At 40.3% G+C, this 24,479-nt stretch overlaps 2 protein-coding genes across 2 annotated transcripts; one reads left to right on the forward strand and one right to left on the reverse strand.

Annotated features, from left to right (window-relative positions):
• Positions 1 to 431: 431 nt before the first annotated feature.
• LOC149611323 (uncharacterized) lies at positions 432 to 2,860 on the forward strand. Its single transcript, XM_089858475.1, has 2 exons — positions 432 to 2,142; positions 2,331 to 2,860. Exons 1-2 carry the CDS (start codon positions 432 to 434, stop codon positions 2,858 to 2,860), a joined length of 2,241 nt encoding a protein of 746 aa, XP_089714601.1.
• Positions 2,861 to 10,607: 7,747 nt separating this feature from the next.
• On the reverse strand, positions 10,608 to 15,055 carry LOC149611324 (uncharacterized). The gene is made up of 5 exons (XM_089858476.1): positions 15,044 to 15,055; positions 13,739 to 13,867; positions 13,262 to 13,361; positions 11,900 to 13,183; positions 10,608 to 11,836 (listed from the first exon to the last, which is right to left on the reverse strand). The coding sequence occupies exons 1-5, from the start codon at positions 15,053 to 15,055 to the stop codon at positions 10,608 to 10,610; spliced, it is 2,754 nt and encodes a 917-aa protein (XP_089714602.1).
• Positions 15,056 to 24,479: the final 9,424 nt, after the last annotated feature.

Below are 24,479 nucleotides of genomic sequence, written 5' to 3' on the forward strand. Positions count from 1 at the left end.
TTTCTCGACGTATACAATCGTTTTTCTCGACGTATACAATCGTTTTTCTCGACGCATACATTCGTTTTGTCGCGGTATACATTCGTTTTTCTCGAGGTATACATTCGTTTTTCTCGAGGTATACATTCGTTTTTCTCGACGTATACAATCGTTTTTCTCGACGCATCCATTCGTTTTGTCGAGGTATACATTCGTTTTTCTCGAGGTATACATTTGTTTTTCTCGAAGTATACATTCGTTTTTGTCGATGTATACAATCGTTTTTCTCGACGCATAGATTAGACTTTCTCGACGTATACATTCGTTTTGTCGAGGTATACATTCGTTTTTCTCGACATATACATTCGATTTTCTTCAACGAAAACGAAGAAGAAAAAAAGTCCAGTAAGACCATTTTGCCCAACGCATCGCCATCTACTAAAATCCTTGGAATGTCGTGGAACCAAGATACAGATCTATTTGGTTTCGAAATTGAACCAATACTAGCACTAGTACTGGAGTCTAAAGGCACAAAAAGAAGCGTTCTATCCTTTTCAGCGAGAATCTTTGATCCACTCGGATTTACAACGCCTTACATAATCAGAGTGAAGATTCTATTCCAATTATTGTGGGTGGAAGGACTCAATTGGGATGATGAGATAGAGAAGTTTAACAAAAAACTCTTTAAAATTTGTAAGACTTTGTCCTCTGAACTTATGGACTTGCGATTAATCAGCGTTCCCCGACTATACGCCGTACCCTCAAATGGAAAAGAAGTTATCGAAACTCAAATTCACTGCTTTTCTGATGCGTCAGAGGCTGCGTATGGTGCAGTTTTATATTTAAGAGTTACCTTAAGCTGTGGGAAAATCTCGAGTCAACTAATCACGTCCAAGTCGAGAGTGGCTCCTTTGAAGAAACTTCGAATACCTAAACTAGAACTTATGGCAGCGTTAATTGGCGCCAGGTTGACTAATCGAGTCAGACAAATCTTAGACGTACCACATGAAAAAATATTTATGTGGTCAGACTCACAAGTAACACTTCATTGGATTCGAGGCATTTCAAGGAAATGGAAACCCTTTGTCGCAAATCGCGTTGATGAAATTCAGAGCCTCTCAAATCCAACTTCGTGGAATTACTGCCCTGGCAAAGGAAATCCAGCTGACATATTAACGAGAGGAATTTCCGTTGTTGAATTAAACAAAAGCGATCTATGGTGGCATGGTCCATCGTGGATAATCCAAGAGAAAAGGGATTTGTCGGACAAACAAATTCACGAACTTGAAGAACAAGAACTCGAAGAAATTGATCTTGATAAAAGAAAGCGATACAAAGAGGTCATAATTATGACAAGCGGCGTAGTAGAAAAGTCAAAATCTATCTGTGACATCAAGCGATACAGCAAATTGGATAGAGTTTTACGCGTAACAGCATGGTCGTTTAGATTCATCAGAAATTCTCGCAATCCAGCTGAACGAGATTTAAATCTAACAGCGAAGGACATGACTCCTCTAACCACGGAAGAAATAAAAGAAGCGCAGGAATATTGGATTCATCAAGTTCAAAGAGAAAACTATTGGCAAGAACTTGAAGACCTCAAAGACACAGGAATTGTAGAAAAAACGTCTAGTCTCTTACAATTAAACCCTTTTCTCGATGAGAAAGACATCATTAGGGTAGGAGGAAGACTCCAAAAAGCCAATCTGAACTTCAATGAAAAACATCCAATAATCTTACCTAACGGACATTATCTTTCTGAATTGATTGTAGACAAAGAACATTTGACGGTTAAACATTCAGGAACTGCTTCTACTTTAGCGCAATTGAGAGCAACATATTGGATAATTAAAAGTAGACAATTGGTTAAAAAGCGCCTAACCAAATGCTTGTTATGTCAAAAATGGAGAGCCAAACCTATAAGAGAGATCACCGCACCTTTACCAAAAGACAGGATATATGAATCAAATGCCTTCGAAATAACGGGTTTGGATTTCGCAGGACCTCTTTTAGTCAAAAGCGAACAAGGTTCTAGCAAACCAGAGAAAACGTATATCTGTTTACTGACTTGCGCAGTCACAAGAGCGGTTCATCTTGAACTTGTGACTGAAATGAGTACAGAAAAACTGCTCTTAGCACTTAGAAGGTTTATATCGAGAAGAGGTATTTGCAAAACTGTATATTCGGATAATGCAAAAACCTTTAAGCGAGCTCAAAAGGATTTGACAGAAATCTGGAAAACAATAAAAAACAACGAGGTCATGGAATTTTTCGGCCAGAGGGGAATAGAGTGGAATTCATCCCTTGGTGGGGAGGCTTTTATGAAAGAATGGTCAAAAGCGTTAAAATAGCGATTAAAAAGACCTTGAAAAGCGCCTTCCTCAAGTTTGAAGAATTATACACGGTACTGGCTGAGATTGAAGCCGTCCTCAATTCACGTCCGCTGACGTACCAGATGAATGAAGTAGGAGAGCCCATAGCCTTAACACCAGCGCATTTCTTAGTAGGCAAAAGGCTCACCAGCCTACCTCCAAATTCAAAACTCGAACCTACGAGCACCATTTCCAGAGATACAGCGATTAAAAGATGGCAATACCAAGAAAAGCTCCTCAACCATTTCTGGAAAAGGTGGAAGACTGAGTACTTACTCGAACTGAAATCCATGCACAACGTTAAGCACGCTACCCCAAATGCAACAGTTTCCGTGGGTGACGTGGCAATTTTAAAAATTGAAAATCAGCCCAGACAATTATGGAAATTAGTTAAAATAAAAGTGTTTAAAAGACGCGATAACAAGATTAGATCTTGCAATTTAAAATTGCCTAATGGTAAAACTGTAAAAAGAGCGATTAACATGTTACATCCTTTAGAGTTAAAGTAAGCGAAAAGTTGATGAACTAAAATAAGTAGTTCATGGTGGGGAGTGTAAAGAAAGTTTAATATTATGGTGGTGGACAATCTTGTTTTCGGCATATTTGACACTTTAAATCTATTGACAACCCTTACCTTGTATACCTAGCGTAAAAACCCCCCATATACCTTAAAGTGGGACAGGTCCTATTGTATACCTAGCGTAAAAACCCCCCAAATACCTTAAAGTGGGACAGGTCCTATTGTATACCTTCCCTGATAATAGAAATTTTGTAAAAAAAAAAAAGGAAGAGTAAAAGCGTTGTAAAGAGGCAGAGCGTAGAAGAGTTCGGAAGGGTAAAAGTTGTAACCTTTAAGAAATAAAACTGTTTTTTGATATTTTCACCTTTAACTCGGTTCATTATTTAAATACTCTAATGCATCTCTCCAGAGTAGCGTAGCGTAAAATAATAAGAAAAAATTACAGCAACTTTAAAAGTGCGTGGAGACGTTTTGCCCTCCGTGTCTGGGTGTGTCTTTTCATCAGTAAAATACGTTATGCATGACTTTCAATTCTTTACCAAGAAGGATTGCCATTTAACTGCCGTGCTCGAGGGGTCGGTCATTCACGAAATCCCGTACGCTACCCGTGAAATCGGAAATAAATAACAAAATCAGTAATCCAGAAAGAAATCAAAAGTATTTTTGATGATTTCAAAAATAAAAAGTCCGAATTTTGTAAAAAAAATACCTAAAATCAGTTAAGAAATCGCCAAATCCACTATTTGAGGGTAAAATCTCCAAATCAGAGGAAATTCTCAAAATCCGACGAAATGAAGATAAAAATCGCAAAATCCGAGGAAATCACTGGAAAAATCGCCAAAGCCGACGAAATCACGGAAAAAATCTCAAAATCCGTTGGATTTTTTTGAATTTTGAAATCAAATAAAATCCGACGAAATCAAACGAAATCGGATAAAATCAAATTGGATTTTGAAATCCCGTTCTGATCTATGTTAATCTTTGCTTACCATAATCTTTGATATAGCAACCTACATATTCTAGGAGAGCGGTCGCTCTCTTAGATAAGACTTGATACTGCCTGTAATGCTAAAGGAGGATTCTTTGATTGGCCGTAACCTTTTTCGTATTGTGTTTGCTGCTTTGAAATTTTGCCAGTGAACTAAAATTTAGGCCCTAATTTTGTGGTTAAAATTTCAAAGAGATCCAACTAATAGTTAATTCTATAAAGAAAAAAGTTGTTAAGGGTGGTTTTAGAATCCATAAAATTAATCCGACATTTTGTGAAAGATACTATATTGTTCCATAGAGATAACATGGGATTTTTTTGAAAAATGACCTTAATTGGGATCGTGTATAAAGAAAACTATTCATTCGTTACGTTTGGGAACCATCTTAAATGAAAGATAACAGTCCATAGATGTGCCTTTGCTTAGTTTCATTAAGATAAATTAAGTTTAAGTATTGATTTTTATCATTATTAACACATACCTTGACTTACGTTGTTTTGGGGATTGGAATTACGGCGTTTTACCACTGTTAGAGACAAGCATTTTAGCCCTAATTTTTTATATTGGACTTACGGCGTTTTTGTCGTGATTCACGCCGTTAGAGGGATATTAAGCAAGAAAAACATGGCGTTTGAGCTCTTGTAGGTGGTTTGCCCGGGTTCTTGTGGGTACTTGTGGATGCTTGTAGGTACTTGTGGATGCTTGTAGGTACTTGTGGGTGCTTGTAGGTACTTGTGAGTTCTTGTGGGTTCTTGTGGGTACTTGTGGGTACTTGTAGGTACTTGTAGGTACTTGAGGGTTCTAGTGGGTAATTGTGGGTGCTTGTGGGTACTTGTGGGTTCTTGTGGGTGCTTGCAGGTGCTTGTGGATACTTGTAGGTGCTTGTGGGTCCTTGTAGGTACTTGTGGGTGCTTGTGGGTGCTTGTGGGTGCTTGTAGGTACTTGTGGGTACTTGTGGGTGATTGTAGGTACTTTTGGGTGCTTGTAGGTACTTGTGGGTGCTTGTAAGTACTTGTAGGTACTTGTGGGTACTTGTAGGTACTTGTGGGTGCTTGTAGGTACTTGTGGGTACTTGTAGGTACTTGTGGGTGCTTGTAAGTACTTGTGGGTGCTTGTAGGTACTTGTGGGTACTTGTAGGTACTTGTGGCTACTTGTAGGTACTTGTGGGTGCTTGTAAGTACTTGTGGGTGCTTGTAGGTACTTGTGGGTGCTTTTAGGTACTTGTGGGTGCTTGTGGGTACTTGTAGGTACTTGTGGGTGCTTGTGGGTACTTGTAGGTGCTTGTGGGTACTTGTGGGTAGTTGTAGGTACTTGTGGGTACTTGTAGGTACTTGTGGGTGCTTGTAGGTATTTGGGGTGCTTGTAGGTACTTGTGGGTACTTGTGGGTACTTGTAGGTACTTGTGGGTGCTTGTAGGTACTTGTGGGTGCTTGAAAGTACTTGTGGGTGCTTGTAGGTACTTGTGGGTACTTGTGGGTACTTGTAGGTACTTGTGGGTGCTTGTAGGTACTTGTGGGTGCTTGTAGGTACTTTTGGGTACTTGTGGGTGCTTGTAAGTACTTGTGGGTACTTGTGGGTGCATGTAAGTACTTGTGAATACTTGTAGGTACTTGTGGGTACTTGTAGGTACTTGTAGGTACTTGTGGGTACTTGTAGGTACTTGTGGGTACTTTTAGGTACTTGTAGGTACTTGTAGGTACTTGTGGGTACTTGTAGGTACTTGTGGGTACTTGTGGGTACTTGTAGGTACTTGTGGGTACTTGTAGGTGCTTGTGGGTGCTTGTAGGTACTTGTGGGTGCTTGTAGGTACTTGTGGGTGCTTGTAAGTACTTGTGGGTACTTGTAGGTACTTGTGGGTACTTGTAGGTACTTGTGGGTACTTGTAGGTACTTGTGGGTGCTTGTAAGTACTTGTGGGTGCTTGTAGGTACTTGTGGGTGCTTTTAGGTACTTGTGGGTGCTTGTGGGTACTTGTAGGTACTTGTGGGTGCTTGTGGGTACTTGTAGGTACTTGTGGGTGCTTGTGGGTGCTTGTGGGTAGTTGTAGGTACTTGTGGGTACTTGTGGGTACTTGTAGGTACTTGTGGGTGCTTGTAGGTATTTGGGGTGCTTGTAGGTACTTGTGGGTACTTGTAGGTACTTGTGGGTACTTGTGGGTACTTGTAGGTACTTGTGGGTGCTTGTAGGTACTTGTGGGTGCTTGTAGGTACTTGTGGGTGCTTGTAGGTACTTGTGGGTGCTTGTAGGTACTTGTGGGTGCTTGAAAGTACTTGTGGGTACTTGTGGCTGCTTGTAGGTACTTGTAGGTACTTGTGGGTGCTTGTAGGTACTTGTGGGTGCTTGTAGGTACTTGTGGGTGCTTGAAAGTACTTGTGGGTGCTTGTAGGTACTTTTGGGTACTTGTGGGTGCTTGTAAGTACTTGTGGGTACTTGTGGGTGCATGTAAGTACTTGTGAATACTTGTAGGTACTTGTGGGTACTTGTGGGTACTTGTGGGTACTTGTAGCTACTTGTAGGTACTTGTGGGTGCTTGTAGGTACTTGTGGGTACTTGTAGGTACTTGTGGGTACTTGTGGGTACTTGTAGGTACTTGTGGGTACTTGTAGGTACTTGTAGGTGCTTGTGGGTGCTTGTAGGTACTTGTGGGTGCTTGTAGGTACTTGTGGGTGCTTGTGATTACTTGTGGGTACTTGACCCGGGTGCTTGTCCCGGGTACTTGTGGGTGCTTGTAGGTTCTTGTTGGTACTTGACCCGGGTGCTTGTCCCGGGTACTTGTGGGTGCTTGTAGGTACTTATGGGTACTTGTAGGTGCTTGTAGGTGGGCGTCTCGCGTTTCAATAAATGATTGGTAGGAATTGTATTATGTTAATTACAATAAGAATACAAACTTTTATTGATTTACGCTTTTTTTTGAAGTATCATTATAAATAAATGTCTGATTGAGCTAAAGTTATGGTCCCCTTTATATATGTTTCTGCTTAGTGTAGATTTTGAAAATGAAAAACAGTTTCTTAACATTCTTAATTAAAATGAAGACTGAAGGAACAGATATTAACCAAAAATGTCTTGATTAGAATCAAGACCTAAAAAGTATCGATAAGACTGAGGGTATCACTTGTCTGAAGGATCAGATATTAATTTTTCTTTTTAATTGAAACTTATATGCATGCTTAAGAAAAAACAACGTTCCAATACCGTTTTCCGTTCAAATAAATTATTTTACTGGTAATCAATTTCAAAAATTTACTTATCTCGGCTTTTCGACCACAATTCCATTCCCCGAAAACATTTTATCATTACATTAATTACTTTTGGGAGATAACGTGTCAAAAAAACCTATAAAACAATAAAAAAAACTGTAATAGCGGTCTGTTTAGCCATGACAACAACCTTTTAAAAGTTACAAGGACTATATAACCCTTTCGAGACTAACAGGACCTGAGCAAACTGTAGCTTAACCTGCTACTAGTACGACCAGGGAGAATTGATGTAAACTTGAGTTGAAATTTCATCATGTGCGACCTGCGGCACAGAAATTCTCCCATAGTCCCAGTGTGTGTAGAACATAATTTTTTCGCTGTTATCTGCCAAAATCAATCTTTCTAGGTAGTGGCGCCTCCTCACTTGAATTTTTCACGATATATTAAGGTTTGAACGAACAAAATTCTAGATTACTATTCTCACTACCATGTCCCTTTGCTACCTTGAAGCAAACTTTCCTCTCTTTTTGCTGCTCATTACCGGTGCCATTCTCTTGAATTTCTGTTCGTTATAACTACTATGATGAGTTTATTTCTTTCAAACCAAAATATAAAAAAATTGATTCTTTTTCCTTTTGTGCTACTTAGAATTTACAAATGTATATAACGTTGTGCCGTGCCATATCAAATAGTCTCTAACCATTGTTAGAAACTAGAGAGAGAAATTGGGCAGTAACACTGATCATGCCCTGAACTATGAGAAAGAACAGTACCACGGTTCACTAAAGTACACTCGATATTACATTATTTTGCAAAACAGCGAGTAAAAATGTTACTGTCCCTATTGAATTTGGCGCCATTAGTTTTAGAATAATAAAAATGTTCCACTGGGAAGCGTGCCTGTCACGAATAGGGATGTAACGTCTATAGGAACCTTTTAAAACGCAAAACCATACACGTACTCTCCCAAAAGTAATTAATGTAATGATAAAATGTTTTCGGGGAATGGAATTGTGGTCGAAAAGCCGAGAAAAGTAAATTTTTGAAATTGATTACCAGTAAAATAATTTATTTGAACGGAAAACGGTAATGGAACGTTGTTTTTTCTTAAGCATGCATATAAGTTTCAATTAAAAAGAAAAATTAATATCTGATCCTTCAGACAAGTGATACCCTCAGTCTTATCGATACTTTTTAGGTCTTGATTCTAATCAAGACATTTTTGGTTAATAATGTAAGATTTGTATAATTTTTTTTTTAAATCAAGCTACACGTCTCAATTTTCTTTAGTCGGCAGAAAGGTTAACTTCACCAACCCTTTAAGTTTCGTTTTGATTGTTAGAAAGTTAGCTGTTGGCATGATATAATTAATGATGTAAGGGCAATCTATAATGCCGCGCTGCTAGAGGAACAGCGGGACGCCACGTACGCTTAAATGGATTATCCACAAATAATGGAATTTACGTTGCATTTATTATGTTAGCGGGTTAGGCAAACACAGAACTTCTATAAGTTTAGATAAAATTATTCGTTCATGATCATTACAAGACTGACTCTGAAGCGCTCGCGGGCCAGCTTATATGTGTTGTTTGTTATCTTATCAGACTAGGTGTCTTTGTCTATTTTTACTTTACCTCTCGTTGCGGGAGGTTTACATTTACATAAATGCTATATTATAATATCTTTCCTTTTCGCATTAAAAATAAACAACTTACTTAATGACATTTAAAAACAATTCGTTGAATTTTAAGTTATGATTATGATATTATACATTTTATAATTGTCCTTATTAGTTTACGATTTTAATTTCTATTCTTATGCCAATTTAATTATTAAATCCTGCTTGATATCGCTGAGGTGGACGACTATTTCGCTTAGGTCTTACAGGAAACGGCGGTATTGCGTTTGGGATTGGAGATGGTGGTATATTTTGCGGCAATTGTCTGATGACGGCTTGTGGTTGATGATCCTTTGTCGCTGCTTTTGTGACTCTGTTTCCTCGGAAAGCTTCCCTTGGCGCATTGGACAATGCTTGTCGAGTTGTTATTGCTTGTCGTGGATCTTGGTCTTGTATGTGTTCTTTCGACTGCTGTGCTTTTGGTTTTTGTTGTGCAAGGCTCTGAGACACGTGTGGATTTTGTTGTGACGGGACATACGCAGGGCGTAAATGATGTCGGGTGCGTCGTAAGATTCTGTTATTCTCGGTCTTGATGATATAGAAGTGTGGCTCAACGGCGTTGTCTATGATGGTTGCTTTTCCCCATTGACGTGGTCCTTTGAAATGGTAGACATCTGCTCCTACGTCGAAGTACATCGGTTGTGGATTGCGTGCAATTCGTTGACCCCGGGTCATTCTTGTTTGTCGCTCTTGCAATGAAGTTTGGATGTTTTTGATGGGAAACTTGGGTTGTAGCGTTTTCGTTGAAGTTGTTAACGGTGTGCGAATGCACCGGCCCATTAGCATTTCTGCGGGTGACGGAAGGTCTCCTATGGGGGTCGCCCTGTAATCCATGAGTACTTTTTGCAGGTCCTTTCCGTCTTCTTGCGCCTTGATAATCATGTTTTTCAAGGTTTGAACCGTTCGTTCCACCATACCGTTTGATTGAGGGTGATGTGGGCTAGATGTTAGGTGCCGTATTCCCCACTGCTGAACGAAATGGCTGAAGATGTTCCCATTGTACGGGGGACCGTTGTCGGATATGAGCTTCTGGGGTGCTCCGTGGCGAGAAAACTGTGGGTTTGGAAAGTTTATGACCGCTTCGGTGTTTGTAGACTTCAGTTCCTGCGCTTCCACAAACTTGGAGAAGTAGTCAACGGGGATTATTATCTTCTTATCGGCCACTTGAAAGATGTCGGTGGCCGTGATTTCCCATGGTCGTCGCGGTATTTCATGTGGTGTTAGAGGCATTGGGATATTAGTCCGCCCCCGTCTTTGGCATGTTTCGCATCGTCTTATGTGGTTTGTTATGTCGATGGTCATCTGTGGCCAGTAAACGTGTACTCGTGCCTTAGCCAGACACGCCGTGATGCCTTGATGTACAGAGTGGATTTCGTTGAGGATAAGACCATCACTCTCGTGTAATTCTTCTTGTATAGGCCATAGCATTCGAAGTTGCGGGTGTATTTTGTTGATCGCAGACGGCCACCCGTCTCGAATGTATCCAAGTAGTTTTCGCAAAGTTGAGTGTGTGAGAATAGCGTTCCTGATCGATGTTGCTTTTTCCTCCGGTAGTGCTGTTGTTGTGCTATGTACCATTACGCAGGGTCCCTCTAGATCAGTTGTGTTGATGTCCATTTCTTGACGTGGCGCGCGCGACAGAGCGTCTGCGACGTGGAGTTGTGATCCCGGAACGTATTTCACTTGCAAGTTATATCTGGTTAGTTTTAGGACCAGCCGCTGGATCCTTGGGGACAGTAGATGGAGAGGTTTTTTTACTATAGTTACCAGCGGACGATTGTCAGTTTCAATTGTGAATGCTCTTCCGACCACGTAGTAGTGGTATCTCTCGCATGCGTATACAATTCCAAGGAGTTCCCTTTCTATTTCTTAATTTTGTTGCGTTGGGGTAAACGATGTCGAAGCGTATTCAACAGCCTTGTTATCTTGCAGGAGTACGGCTCCCACTCCTATTTTGCTGCTGTCAACTGAGATGGTGATTGCGGCTCGAGGATTAAAGAATGCCAGGACTGGTGCTGTTGTGATCAGTCGTTTAAGATTGTTGAACACTGCTAACGCATTCGCGTCCCATGCGTAAGAAGTATCTTTCTTTAGTAGGGCTCGGAGCGGTGCTGTCTCTGACGAATGCCGTGGCACAAACTTGGCTAGGAAATTCACCATTCCTAGGAAACGTTGCAAGGCGGTTCGGTCTTCAGGAGGCTGGATGGCTTGGATTGCTTGTATTTTTGCTGGCGCTATTTCTAGACCGTTGGGTGTTATTGTTAGGCCTAAGTACATGATTTTATTGACGGCCAGTTGCATCTTCGTTGAACTAAAGGTGAGTCCGTTTTGGCAAGCGAGGTGCAGTATTTGTATCAGGTTTCTGTTATGTGTTTTCATCGTTGTAGCTAATAGGAAATCATCCGTTGAAATGTGTGTGTTTGGGAACTGCGCTGGTGGATATATGGTGTGCATTATTCGTTGAAATATCGAAGATGACGTGCATATTCCCAGGGCAAGGCGAAGAAATCGGAATCTTCCGAATGGCGTTGCGAAGGTACATAGATACGAGCTTTCTTCATCCAGTTCGACTTGCCAAAAGGCACTTTGAGCATCTAAGACGGTAAATATCTCGGCGCCATGCAGGCTCGAGAAGATTTCTTGAGCCGTTGGTGTTGGGTACGGTTCTAGGCGAATTGCTTTGTTGAGATTCCTTGGGTCCAGGCAGATGCGGACAGGAACTGGTTTGTGTTCTTGTCTGATTACGACCATCGGGTGTACCCAATCTGTTGGCTCTGTTACAGGGACTATGACTCCAAGGGCTTGAAGACGTTGTAGTTCCTGTGATACCGGTTCTTGGAGTGCCTGCGGTATCTGGCGGGGTGCACTGATTGATGGAATTGTGTTGGGCTTCAGGTGAATCTTGTGCTTTCCGGGGAGTTTGCCGATTCTGTCAAAAACGTCTTGGTACCTCTGAGGCGACATCTGGTCAATGATGTGTGGGGGAGGAATTGGACCGTGCTTGATCAGCTGCTGGCGTTGAGGTTGGCTGAGTGTTGCGATTGTAGCAGGCGTTTGACGTGCCTGTGGTATTGGAGTGACGTGTTGTGGTTTCTGCTCTTGGATTACGTTTGCGGTCTTAGTTATTTGTGGAAGACGAGTCTGAATCTCCTATTTCGAACCGTGACTCAGCCTATCCCGTCGTGGGTTTATGTTGCGTGAAATGAGGCCGAGATCCACTGAAGCTCTAACTCCCAGGATAGGCATGGTTTCCCGTGGGGTAATGTAAAAACATTGGTCGGATCCGGCGGCAAACGTAGAACATTGGACGTAGATCACCCCTATGACATCGATGCTGTGGCCCGAGTACGCTCGTACTGTGTATGGCGGTTTGTGTAATCGAGGTTTAATTGGGAATAAATCGTATATCCCAGTGTGAATAATATTGACTTGTGAGCCGGTGTCTATCTTCATTGTGACCGGGAAATTGGCAAAATAGACTGTTTCGAGCCATTCTTCGCTCCGGGCTAAAGGTGTGCTCATGTCATGGCAGTGGAGTGTGAGCGCATTGCAAAATAATGTGCTGTCGGTTTCTTGGTGAAACGGTTCACCGTCGTCGGGGTATGAGCCGGGATAAGGGTCGTCGAGGTAGTCTGGATCGCTGAATGTGGTTACGTCTTTGACTCCGCGCGAACGGCAGTGTGAGGCCCTATGACCTCTGCGGTTACACTGGTAGCACTGAGAATTGTGTGCTGGGCATTGATGCTGAGGATGGTGTCCATTTCCGCAATTGGTACAGCGTCTTTGTCGAGTTGTGTGCGGGTTTGACGGCGGAGGTGGCCTACGGTGCTGACCGTGTGATAGATGGTGACGGTGCGTTGCTGGACGTTCGGTTGGTGCCAACTGGGTGGCAAAAGGCCGCGGATTGTATGTAGCTTGGTGGTGTTGGTCATTTCTACGATTGCGGTACGGAGGCCGCTGCGGTCGTCGGCCTCCTCGTTGAATGGCGTCGACGGTCGAGGTCATTGCTGGGGCCACGGCATCAGGGATAGTGATTGCTTCTGCGTGCTTTGTAGCAGATTCGTGGGCTTGGCATTTGGCAATGGCCTGATCGAGCGTTAGGGTGCACTCTGCCAGAAGGGTTCTGCGCAATTCCTCGTTGCGAATTCCGATCACAACTTGTGTGCATGTGAGGGAAGACGTCAAGTCACCAATTTCGCATTGGCGGGCCTTGGTTTTGATGTCGGTGATAAAAGCATCGAATGGCTGATTGAGACCTTGTTTTGTCGTGAGGAATATATAGCGGGAAGCATTGAGGTTCTTGTGTGGTGCGTAGTAGGCGGTGAGCGCTGCATAAATTCTGTCGAGCGTGAGGATCGGCGGTGTTGGGATGTCGAGTGTGTCGTATACACGTCGTCCCGCTGGGCCAAGGATATGGAGAAAAATGGCAATCTGTACCGGAGGATCTTCAGTGCCCAATTAAGCGGCTAGCGCGTAAATTTTGAAACTATTGAGGTATTCCGCCCATGATGTGGCAGGGTTACTTGCATCGGGGTTGAATGGCTCCGGGCTCTTGAACGACGTTGAAGACATTATCGCGACCGGGTTGAAAGCGGCGGGTTTAGAGGACGCGGAGGACAACTTCTGACACCATATTATGTTAGCGGGTTAGGCAAACACAGAACTTCTATAAGTTTAGATCAAATTATTCGTTCATGATCATTACAGGGCTGACTCTGAAGCGCTCGCGGGCCAGCTTATATGTGTTGTTTGTTATCTTATCAGACTAGGTGTCTTTGTCTATTTTAGGCCTACTATATATTTTTTACTTTACCTCTCGTTGCGGGAGGTTTACATTTACATAAATGCTATATTATAACAGCATTATGAATCTTTTACGGTGCCATATCGAAAAGGGAAGCTGCAGCCTTAGAGATGGTGCATTCTCTTCATAAACGAATCGTTTAATCATCACGCACCCTTCCTACTAATTATGCCGACTGACAGGCGGACCTCCAAACCCATCGCGTCCTACTCTTAACTATAACGGAAGAGTATTTCAACCGGAAACATCCAATAAGCTTTACGGACGACCGATCATCGTACAAATTGACTCTTTCTTTCAATATACTTCGTAGTACTAAGGAAGCCTGAAACCAAGTGCAAATTAGCGTTAATTGTGAAATCCAATTAATTTAGTTTGATATCGCGGTATTCAAAAGAAAACAATACTGATTTTGTTTTTATTTTGAAACCATATTTTTAATTTCAAAAATTGGTCGTGGATTAAGGCTTACGCTAGAGAACGATTTTAACCACTCCCAGTGACGATGATGACACGGAGAGCTATTAGACTGGACGCTTCTGCGTGTCTGTTACCGCGTTAGTATTTAATCGAAGTAGTTCGATGAAGTGTCAGCATCCCTTGAAAATAGACGAATGCGTCGGGCGCTGCGTTATCAGTATTAAAACATTAATTAGGGTCCTTTATGAAAAGGGAATGCCAAAGTATAATGGTTCTAGTGAGATGGACGAGCCGTACTAAATTGAAATTTCCCTTCCGATCGACAAAATTATCGCCAGATTCATTAACAACTGGTTGATGGCTAACCCTACTAATTTAAAGGAATTCTAAAGTCTTCGTTACTCTTACCTAGTAAAGACATACTACCTGAAATAATTTCAATAGTAAAATAAAACCCGATCATGTTGTTGTAGAATGGTTTTAAATGAAACGGAAAAAACCAGTTATTGTAAAATTTTAAAAAATTCACTTCATTGTAGACATTATTCCGCAATGAAAATAAAAGCACTAGGAACTGTTAGATCCGAATGTAGTTTTCGTCCTTGCAAGTGGAGATTAGCTCAAATATTGATTAATAGAGTAAAATGAGACAGAGTATTCTAAAAAACATAATGAAAATCGTTCGTTACATAGAAATCAATAATTTTCAAAGGCATTGCCTTAACTTATTTGGTGTGATTATTCACTTATGGTATAGTTGAGTTACTTTCTTCAGTAGCTCGTGTTATTAGTTGCAAAAGGTTTCTTGTTAATTCTGAAAGGTGGCAGAAAAGCTCGCTCATAATGACAATGATAAATTAGCAACAGTAGGCTGTCAGCGATCCTGGGAAGACGATAAGCCACCGCAGCTAGTTGGAGATTTCCCCTTCGCGATCTGCTCGAGCAACTACAACGTCTTCTAAAAGTACGGGGCTGGGGGTTGGAGTAATATTAAATCCGGATGGCCAAAATGTATTTCAACACGAGGGACTTAAGAGCGAATATGTCAAGCCAATGACACTTTACCAAACTAGAAACATACTTGCAGCACCATAACATCACACGTTCTAACTATCAGAAGTGGTAATGAGAGGCTTAGTTAATGTCCAAATTAAAGGAAGTAGCTGCACTTAATTTTGTTTTCACCACAAGGAAATAACAAAAGCATCAAGTGCCCAACTTATAGGGTTGATTTTTTTAGTTTGTCAGAATATCTTGGAAAATCTACCTAAAGTGTTCATTAAAATGTTGAAGCACAACGAGAGGCCAAATGTAATTTCTTCATAGGTAGCCGAATTTGAACAAATTTACCTCTTTTTTACGGACGAGTTTCATGTGTGACATCGGCTTTATAATAGAAGGTACGTTTGTACTTTGGTTCTTGGCAGGTAGTTATATCTAAGCAGCAAAGTGAGCGAGTCGATGATCTCCGGTATGGTATTATTCGGAGTGTCCCATCGGAGAGGACTTTGCGCGGAGTTAACTGGATAAATTATCGAATTAGAGCGCGCTTCATTAGACGTTTCATAAACAAGGCGCGTGAAATCGTTGAATTAATTTTACTCGTGGCCGATTATACGCCTAATTTATAAGCACGCTAGCTAGCTCTCTTCAAATACAATAGTACTGCAAATAACACACCTCTGTTGTCATTCCAAATAAGTTAAATATCATGAATGGAAAAATGTCCATTTTGTAATATCGATAGCTAAGCATCAGGGATAGATTTAATTTTAGAAGTAGGAATGGACAATGGTTAGTATTTACTTCAGTCCGACTCACAACCCAGAAATTTAAACAAAGATTGTAACTTCAAACTGTACTCGTCCATGGAAAGCCAACACTAGAACAAATTTAGTTCACGTATCTATAGAGAAATGGTTTATTATTCGGGAAAATATTTGTAAGCCGTGTGTCTTAATGGACTGAGAAAGTATAACGCTACAATCGTGAAATCAGATCAGAGATAATACACCCGACTTAATTACCCATGCATTAAGTCCGCATCGTCTATATTTTAATTCAAAATGTAGCAGCTAGTGTCGTGAAAAACTCGTCTAAATTTCGTAAATTTTTAGTCAAACCAGGATCGCTGAGCTTTAAACTACAACTTATTAATTAGGATTGCTAATTGTGTCTCTCGTGCGAAAACAGTTTGGGTTTTCAACCATTGTTTATTTTAGAAATGGTTTCATTTCAGAGTTTTTGGAAGAAATGTTTGCTGTTATATGCATGATTTATTGAAGAAATGGTTTTTGTTACATACAGGGTTTATTGAAGAAATGGTTACTTTCTACGTTATATCGAAAATCTATCGAAGAAATGGTCAGAAATATTTTATTTCTAAAATATAACATATGCCCATGTAAAATTCATCACGATTAAGGACTTCACCATCCTGTTTAATCCACATATTCATAGTAACGTTCAAAGTGTAACCAGTATTTCAATATGGATATAGTTTTACAGTATTTAAGACTACCTACAAACAAGCCTACCATTTCGTCTAGACATGATCTCTGTCTGAACTAATTTATAGTGTCACCTATTAGATGATATTAACGTAGAGGCACATTTAGGGTCGACCCCGTAGTCCCTACTCTTTAAAGCAGGGCCGGATTAAGAAGATTTTCGCCCGGGGGCAGTGGCTCGATGGGCGCCCCCTCCCTTGGCCCCATAATTTATAAAAACCAGCTAGAAATTTTAACAATTTTGTTTTTATTAGAAATATAGGGAGCTAACAGTTCTGACCCTGAAACGTCACACCCTTCTATCTCTTACTGGAGTTTCATCTCCCCCTAACGGTTGGAAACAGTATTCTACGCGCAAAAATGCCAACCAGAGGGCGGCAGCGTGACGTCAGACTATCTCTTCCCCCTAGCCAGCTGTTAGCTCCCTATTGTAATTTTGTTAAGTGAAAAGTATCCCTATGCATGGCTGATACTCACTCATACGCTCAATTTTAGTTGAATAAATGACTAATAAATTTAAAAATAGTAAGCAAAAAGTGACTAAATAAGGGCAAATTAAGCTATAAAATAAGGGCACTTTAAATGAAATTTTTCAGACATGATCGATTTTCATAATTATTTTCAGTATTTAAAGATATTTTAAAGGTCGGTGCCGTAATTAAGCCCAATCTATGGGCTTAGATATTTCCAGTCAAAGGAAAGGTCCAATCATAAAATTTCTACGGCGAAATTGAATTGAACCATTTTGGAGCACAGCTCAGAATGCAAAGTAATTGATGTCGTTTTAAATCAAAACTAAAACATTCATTTGAATTGGATTGATTATAAATATTAGGTTAAATATTTGATGAGCGAGCGAAGCGAGGTCCACAATTTTTTGGGTTTGATCAACTGTAATCTCGCTCTTTTTGCGTTTAAACCGTCATACAGTCAAATATATTACGTTTAACCTTGTGGTCGAGAAGATAAATAACACCGAATGACTCAAAAATCCAGAAAAATTGACAAATAGTAACTAATTTTTGGAAAAGTGACTTTAAGTAACCGAATTTGAAAAAAGTGACTTAGTATCAGCCCTGCCTATGTCTTTGAATAGGCTTTTCTAGATTTAGACTCGGAAAATCTATTTATCGTCTCCTCCCAACTAATTTGGTGTAATAAATTGGTCTCGATAGCTAATATACCTATTTAAAAACGAAAAACAGTCCCGTAATCATTCAAAACTAACGTCATGTTTTTGAGTTTTTCGAAAATTTAATAAAACAACCGTTCAGATTTGGGTATCACCAGACTTCTTGGGCACCCCTATTTTGCTGGCGCCCGGGGGCAGGTGCCCCCTCTGCCCCCCCTTAATCCGGCCCTGTCAGGTACCAAAACCCGTGATTTACACGTCTAGAAGTGGTGTACGGTAAACCTAATTATGAACGTGTAAAACACCCATACCATGTCACCTCATATATAAACACCGTCTTATTCACTTTTACCAACAGTGAAGATCACGTTGTTGTTACTAATAAATATAATAATATTAACTTTAAATGGGTGAAAATGAATGGCACAGAAACATTTAACTTGATGTTATATGTTGAAGTCAAAAATATGTCCAGGTTAAATTTTAAACGCAAAGCTGGAAACTAACCTCCAGCTAGCCGACCGAAAACCAAATGGTTAAAACAGTGCGATAGATTAGGGGGTCTAATATTTTTTAGACCTCGTTTTAAAATGAAAGATTTATAAAAGCGAACGGCCGAATACCCTACCTATTTTTAGTAGCACTATACTGAAGGAGTCGTAGCTGTATTTTGAAGCACTTATAAGGCAACGTTAATTTTTAATCCTATATTATTACTCCAGGGAAAATGTCAATAGAAAACGGTACTAGATGGTAGGTGTCATTGCCATATTGGAGAAAGAAAATGTGGGCTTCAACAATTTGCTGTGAATGACGGTCGGTCTTAACAACGATGAAGTCTATACAATAATCACTTCTTTATTTGTACTTATACATATCACCCGTGATTGCCTTTCTAAAAATTATATTAATACAATTGTATGTGTAGAAGTTTTGATTTACTATAAGTTTAAATTTAAATACATTGTGATACTCTAAATTAACAAATAATTTCATATTATCGGGAATCAAGGTGTAGTAAATTGAAAAAAAAACCCCAAGCTGTTGTTAACTTGATCACATATATTTATTATCTAGACCGTGATTGGGATATTCGGGAAACTTTGGGTTTTAAGATTATTAAGAATTTGAAGAATTTTTGGAAAATATTATACTTAGTATCTTTATTGATAATTTGTTAAAAAGTGAAATACATAAATAATAAAATATCCAAATAACACGACTTCCTCAGAGTTTCAAACTGAAGAATGTTCGATAGCTTTATTGAACTTTTGAAAACAAGACAGTCTCTTTCAATTGTTCCTTAATATGTTATTGGCCCTCCCCTAGCCCTTAAACACATTCTTAATCTTTTTCTAAACGAGGCAAAGCATTGTAAGCTGCCATGACCATATTCAATAGGTCGGCCCTGTTCGCGGGTATTCGTTTCTCCATGTGATTAACCATGTAGGCCCAAATGGTTTCTATCGGGTTTAAGTCGGGCGAGAGAGCGGGCCAGTCCAGAACGTCAATCCCATTGTTTTCTAGATATCTTGCAACGATTCGAGACGTATGGGCTGGGCAGTTGTCCTGCTGAAACCATACACTAAAACAATATTTTAAGATAGAAAAGAATAATGATTAGTTTATTAATATTAATACCGGTCGCGATCGTCTTCATTATATATAGCTGCCATAGAGGGGAACATGGCGTTTCTCAGGATATCTATATACGCGTTGCCGTTGAGACGACCCTCAATTGGTTGCAATACTCCCACTCGTCCATCGCCATTGCAACCCCAAACGTTCACGCTAAAACGACCGCTGGATTTCGTGTAGTTCACATACTCAGGAACGTATCGCTGGTTTTGAATCCTTGAAACCCACACAACAGGCGACGAAGATGAGCTTTGGAACGTTTATAAAATAATACGGGTGAAGTAAGACATAACAGCTTTGACCAAAATTAATTGACATTATTCGCTGAACCTTTTCGTCCGAAAACAGGATGTATCGTTCTAGATCTTCCCTTGGCCAGGCTAAAAGTTCCCTGCAGAACTGGCGGCGTATTCTTTTATGCATTGCCGTCAATGATGGCTTGTTTGCGGACCTGCGTCGCCTTACGCCCGCCTTCTTCAATCTAACCCAAACAGTTGGGGCGGTAACCCGAACACCGTCCCTAACTTCCCAACGGTCTCGTAGTTGTCTTATCGACAAGAAAGTTTTAGCGTCTCGAATTAACGCTCTATGCTGCCGAGCATTTCCCACCAAAGGTCTTCCTACAGCGATATAAACGAATTACACTCAACTAAGCCCATTAAATTAAATATAACGTTAAGGCGCCCTAGCTCTATACTACCGGTTCTAGCAAAAGTAACATTGAAACCATACTTACCCTTATCCTTTGAAACCTTTGGTAGCGTGCAAACGTATACTGAGCTCCACGACTTGAACATCCAACTTGATTCGCAATGTGGTTCCAAGTCAAGCCTTCTTGCCGCATTCTAACGATTTCCAAACGTTGTTCTTCTGTAATACGAGGCATGATTTATGAATACAATTAACGAGCTTTCGGGACCTTATATACAACATTTTCTCATCGTAAAAAGACATATTACACCAACCGTTTCGTTTTGCAAGTTAAAAAACAAGTAAGAATACCAGTTGACGTAAATCCTCATTTTACACTATTTTATTTACCTTGACTCCATTTTTATGTCTGGGTAAAATATTAAAGCCTTTTTAGAACCACTTCCGTTGAAGGGATTTCAATCACCAATAAAAACCGTAAAAGATTTGCGTTTTGTGATACACAAAACAGTGTAAAATGAGGTTTTACGTCAACTGGTATTCTTACTTGTTTTTTAACTTGCAAAACGAAACGGTTGGTGTAATATGTCTTTTTACGATGAAAAAATGTTGTATATAAGGTCCCGAGAGCTCGTTAATTGTATTCATAAATCATGCCTCGTATTACAGAAGAACAACGTTTGGAAATCGTTAGAATGCGGCAAGAAGGCTTGACTTGGAACCACATTGCGAATCAAGTTGGATGTTCAAGTCGTGGAGCTCAGTATACGTTTGCACGCTACCAAAGGTTTCAAAGGATAAGGGTAAGTATGGTTTCAATGTTACTTTTGCTAGAACCGGTAGTATAGAGCTAGGGCGCCTTAACGTTATATTTAATTTAATGGGCTTAGTTGAGTGTAATTCGTTTATATCGCTGTAGGAAGACCTTTGGTGGGAAATGCTCGGCAGCATAGAGCGTTAATTCGAGACGCTAAAACTTTCTTGTCGATAAGACAACTACGAGACCGTTGGGAAGTTAGGGACGGTGTTCGGGTTACCGCCCCAACTGTTTGGGTTAGATTGAAGAAGGCGGGCGTAAGGCGACGCAGGTCCGCAAACAAGCCATCATTGACGGCAATGCATAAAAGAATACGCCGCCAGTTCTGCAGGGAACTTTTAGCATGGCCAAGGGAAGATCTAGAATGATACATCCTGTTTTCGGACGAAAAGGTTCAGCGAATAATGTCAATTAATTTTGGTCAAAGCTGTTATGTCTTACTTCACCCGAATTATTTTATAGACGTTCCAAAGCTCATCTTTGTCGCCTGTTGTGTGGGTTTCAAGGATTCAAAACCAGCGATACGTTCCTGAGTATGTGAACTACACGAAAACCAGCGGTCGTTTTAGCGTGAACGTTTGGGGTTGCATTGGCGATGGACGAGTGGGAGTATTGCAACCAATTGAGCGTCGTCTCAACGGCAACGCGTATATAGATATCTTGAGAAACGCCATGTTCCCCTCTATGGCAGCTATATATAATGAAGACGACCGCGACCGGTATTAATATTAATAAACTAATCATTATTCTTTTCTAACCTAAAATATTGTTTTAGTGTATGGTTTCAGCAGGACAACTGCCCAGCCCATACGTCCCGAATCGTTGCATGATATCTAGAAAACAATGGGATTGACGTTCTGGACTGGCCCGCTCTCTCGCCCGACTTAAACCCGATAGAAACCATGTGGGCCTACATGGTTAATCACATGGAGAAACGAATACCCGCGAACAGGGCCGACCTATTGAATATGGTCATGGCAGCTTACAATGCTTTGCCTCCTAATTTTATTCTGCTTCTATGTCTGTCGTTTAGAAAAAGATTAAGAATGTGTTTAAGGGCTAGGGGAGGGCCAATAAAATATTAAGGAACAATTGAAAGAGACTGTCTTGTTTACTCGTAACCCATCTCATTTTCATCGTTTAAGCATATTGGTTGAAGATTATTTCGGTTATAACAACGGGCACTGTTGCGGACAACAGCGTGAGTAATAAAAAGAATGGGACGCTGACGCTACTCAGGTCCAAGGCCTCCGCGCTTTTAATCGGTCTCTTCCAAGTGACGCGTTCAATGGTGTAAAGCAATTGAAAGTCTTGATATTTGAAAACTTGCATTTCGATTAACGGTGACACGCTGCAATAGAACCTTCGTCAAGACTGTTAATCATTTAAGATAAAATGCATTCTGACCTCAGTTGGACGTTTTTTTGGATTTGCTGATTTTCTCTCATCCAAGAGGTGTTGAAAATGAAGTGTAAGTATTCATAAAAAACACTGTCTCGAGAAAAGTGAAGGCCTCCTTTGTTCAGAAAGAACTCTATTAATTTGGAAGAGTTCATCATTTCTGGCAGAATGGTCTCCTGCAGGATGATGGCTTTCTTTTCAGAAAAAACAGGAATGTAGGAATCAATATTCAGATATTCCGATTGCCCGATCCAATGCATTTTCTTCCGATCGAGATTGTCTATCCATTCCTTAACAACTGGGTCATGTTCTGACTATAAATACGCAACAGTTACGTTAGAAAAAATAGAGAACCAGATTCGAAACAGTCTAGCTACTAAAGTTTCCACGTATTCGAAATCTGAAGCATCCTCGATCATGATTGGTTGAAATCCCGATTTGATCAAGTCCAAGAGGGAGTCGATGCGATTGTAACTTTCAGTCGTGAACTCCGTGCGCATGAAACAACCCAAGAAAAAGAGTATGAAAGTCGCTCCGATCATCCACGACGCAGAGACGATACGACAAGTAATGCTTGGGAAAACGAAGGGAATCGCTACGAAAAATAATTTTATACAATTATATACGATTACAGAGTTAGCTTCATTGTCTGGTTAAAGTGACAGCCATCTTTCGAAACGAAGGGAACACAACACCACGTGAATTGAATTCCTCGTACGAAATGGGCTCAAGCTTAGCTGAGTTGTTTTCAAATATTACAGGGGCACTTAATTTCTTACGATCTGCGCACAAGAGGGACGCGTTATTCCAGACATTTTCCAGGGTTTCTCGGGTCAGTTTTTTGACCGCCTTCCTGGTCGGGAACGATTTGTATCTGTTGGTTACTATGGAGTGAATAACGAGCAAAAGCGACAAAACAACCAAGGTTGACACCATTAATATTTCTACCTAATAGAACCAAGAATATAGTTAAATGACTTGGTCGTATCTTGCTACTAAGCATTGTTTACTTCGGGTGTACCTGGTATGAGCAGCTCCCGAAAAAGCAACCGCGATTCCATAAAACAGCGGCGTTGTTCATAACTGCTGTTTTGGGAAGAGCGGCTTCGGTTTTGGGAAAATGCAGTTTTTAGCTTGAGGTTTGAACAATTCTTAATACTGCAGTTTACATTACAACTATAGATATTCATACGGTTACCTAACCTAACCCGACCTACACTCTAAGAATATGGGGTGTGCTTTAACACCTTTTCACACCCCTGAAAGGGTTTAATAACACTTATTTGAGCAATAAATGTCAAAGATAAGAATAACATGGTGCAAAAGACGTGTAGTTTAGCACCTTTTTAACTTTTATATCAAACTAAAAGTTAATTTTTACTCTCATATGAATGTTGTGCAATTCCTTAAAAGGTGTAGCATAGCACCGTTCTGAGTTTAAATAACGCTTTTAAGAGTGACGCATAACACCTTTCAGAGTGACGCATGACACCTTTCCGAGTATCGCATGACACCTTTCCGAGTGTCGCATGACATCTTTCCGAGTGTCGCATGACATCTTTCCGAGTGTCGCATGACATCTTTCCGAGTGTCACACCCCGTACAAATATTTTAAGCTGTAATTCATCTGCATACGCGCTTTTTTATCGCTACCACGCTGTAATAGGTATACATTAAGGCTACATTTTCTGCAGCTCGAAAAACGCGAAAATTTCACAGCAATTCCAGAACTTAAAATTGTCTACCGTTTCTACATTTTCTGTTTATTAACTGTTAATTGTCTGTACTGGCAGAAATATGCAGCGTGATTCTGCAAACGCGATGCAAAAGTAGAAATAACAGCTGCTAGTTTCAAACTGTAATTTGACCACAGTTATAGACATGTTGCAAGTCTGCAAAAGTGATGAAAAAGTAGAAATACCAGCTGCTAGTTTAAAACTGTAATTTGACCTCAGTTATAGACATGTTACAGATCTGAAAAGTGATGGAAAAGTAGAAATGCAGCTGCCAATTTAAAACTGCAATTTGACTATATTTATTGACATGTTACAGGTCTGCAAAAGTGATGAAAAAGTAGAAATACCAGCTTCTAGTTTAAAAATGTAATTTGACCATATTTACAGACAGGTAACAGGTCTGCAAAAGTGATGGAAAAGTAGAAATCCAGCTGCCAATTTAAAACTGTAATTTGACCATATTTATATACATGTTTAAGGTCTGCAAAACTTATGGAAAAGTAGAAACACCAGATGCTAGATTAAAACTGTAATTTGACTACATTTATAGACATGTTACAAGTGTGAAATAGTGATGCAAGAGTAGAATTCTAGCTGCCAATTTAAAAGTGTAATTTGACCTTATTTATAGA

Source organism: Phalangium opilio, unplaced genomic scaffold (assembly GCF_054372755.1).
Source record: "Phalangium opilio isolate 3A_F unplaced genomic scaffold, DU_Popi_V2 ptg000246l_1, whole genome shotgun sequence".
Classification (NCBI taxonomy): domain Eukaryota; kingdom Metazoa; phylum Arthropoda; class Arachnida; order Opiliones; family Phalangiidae; genus Phalangium; species Phalangium opilio.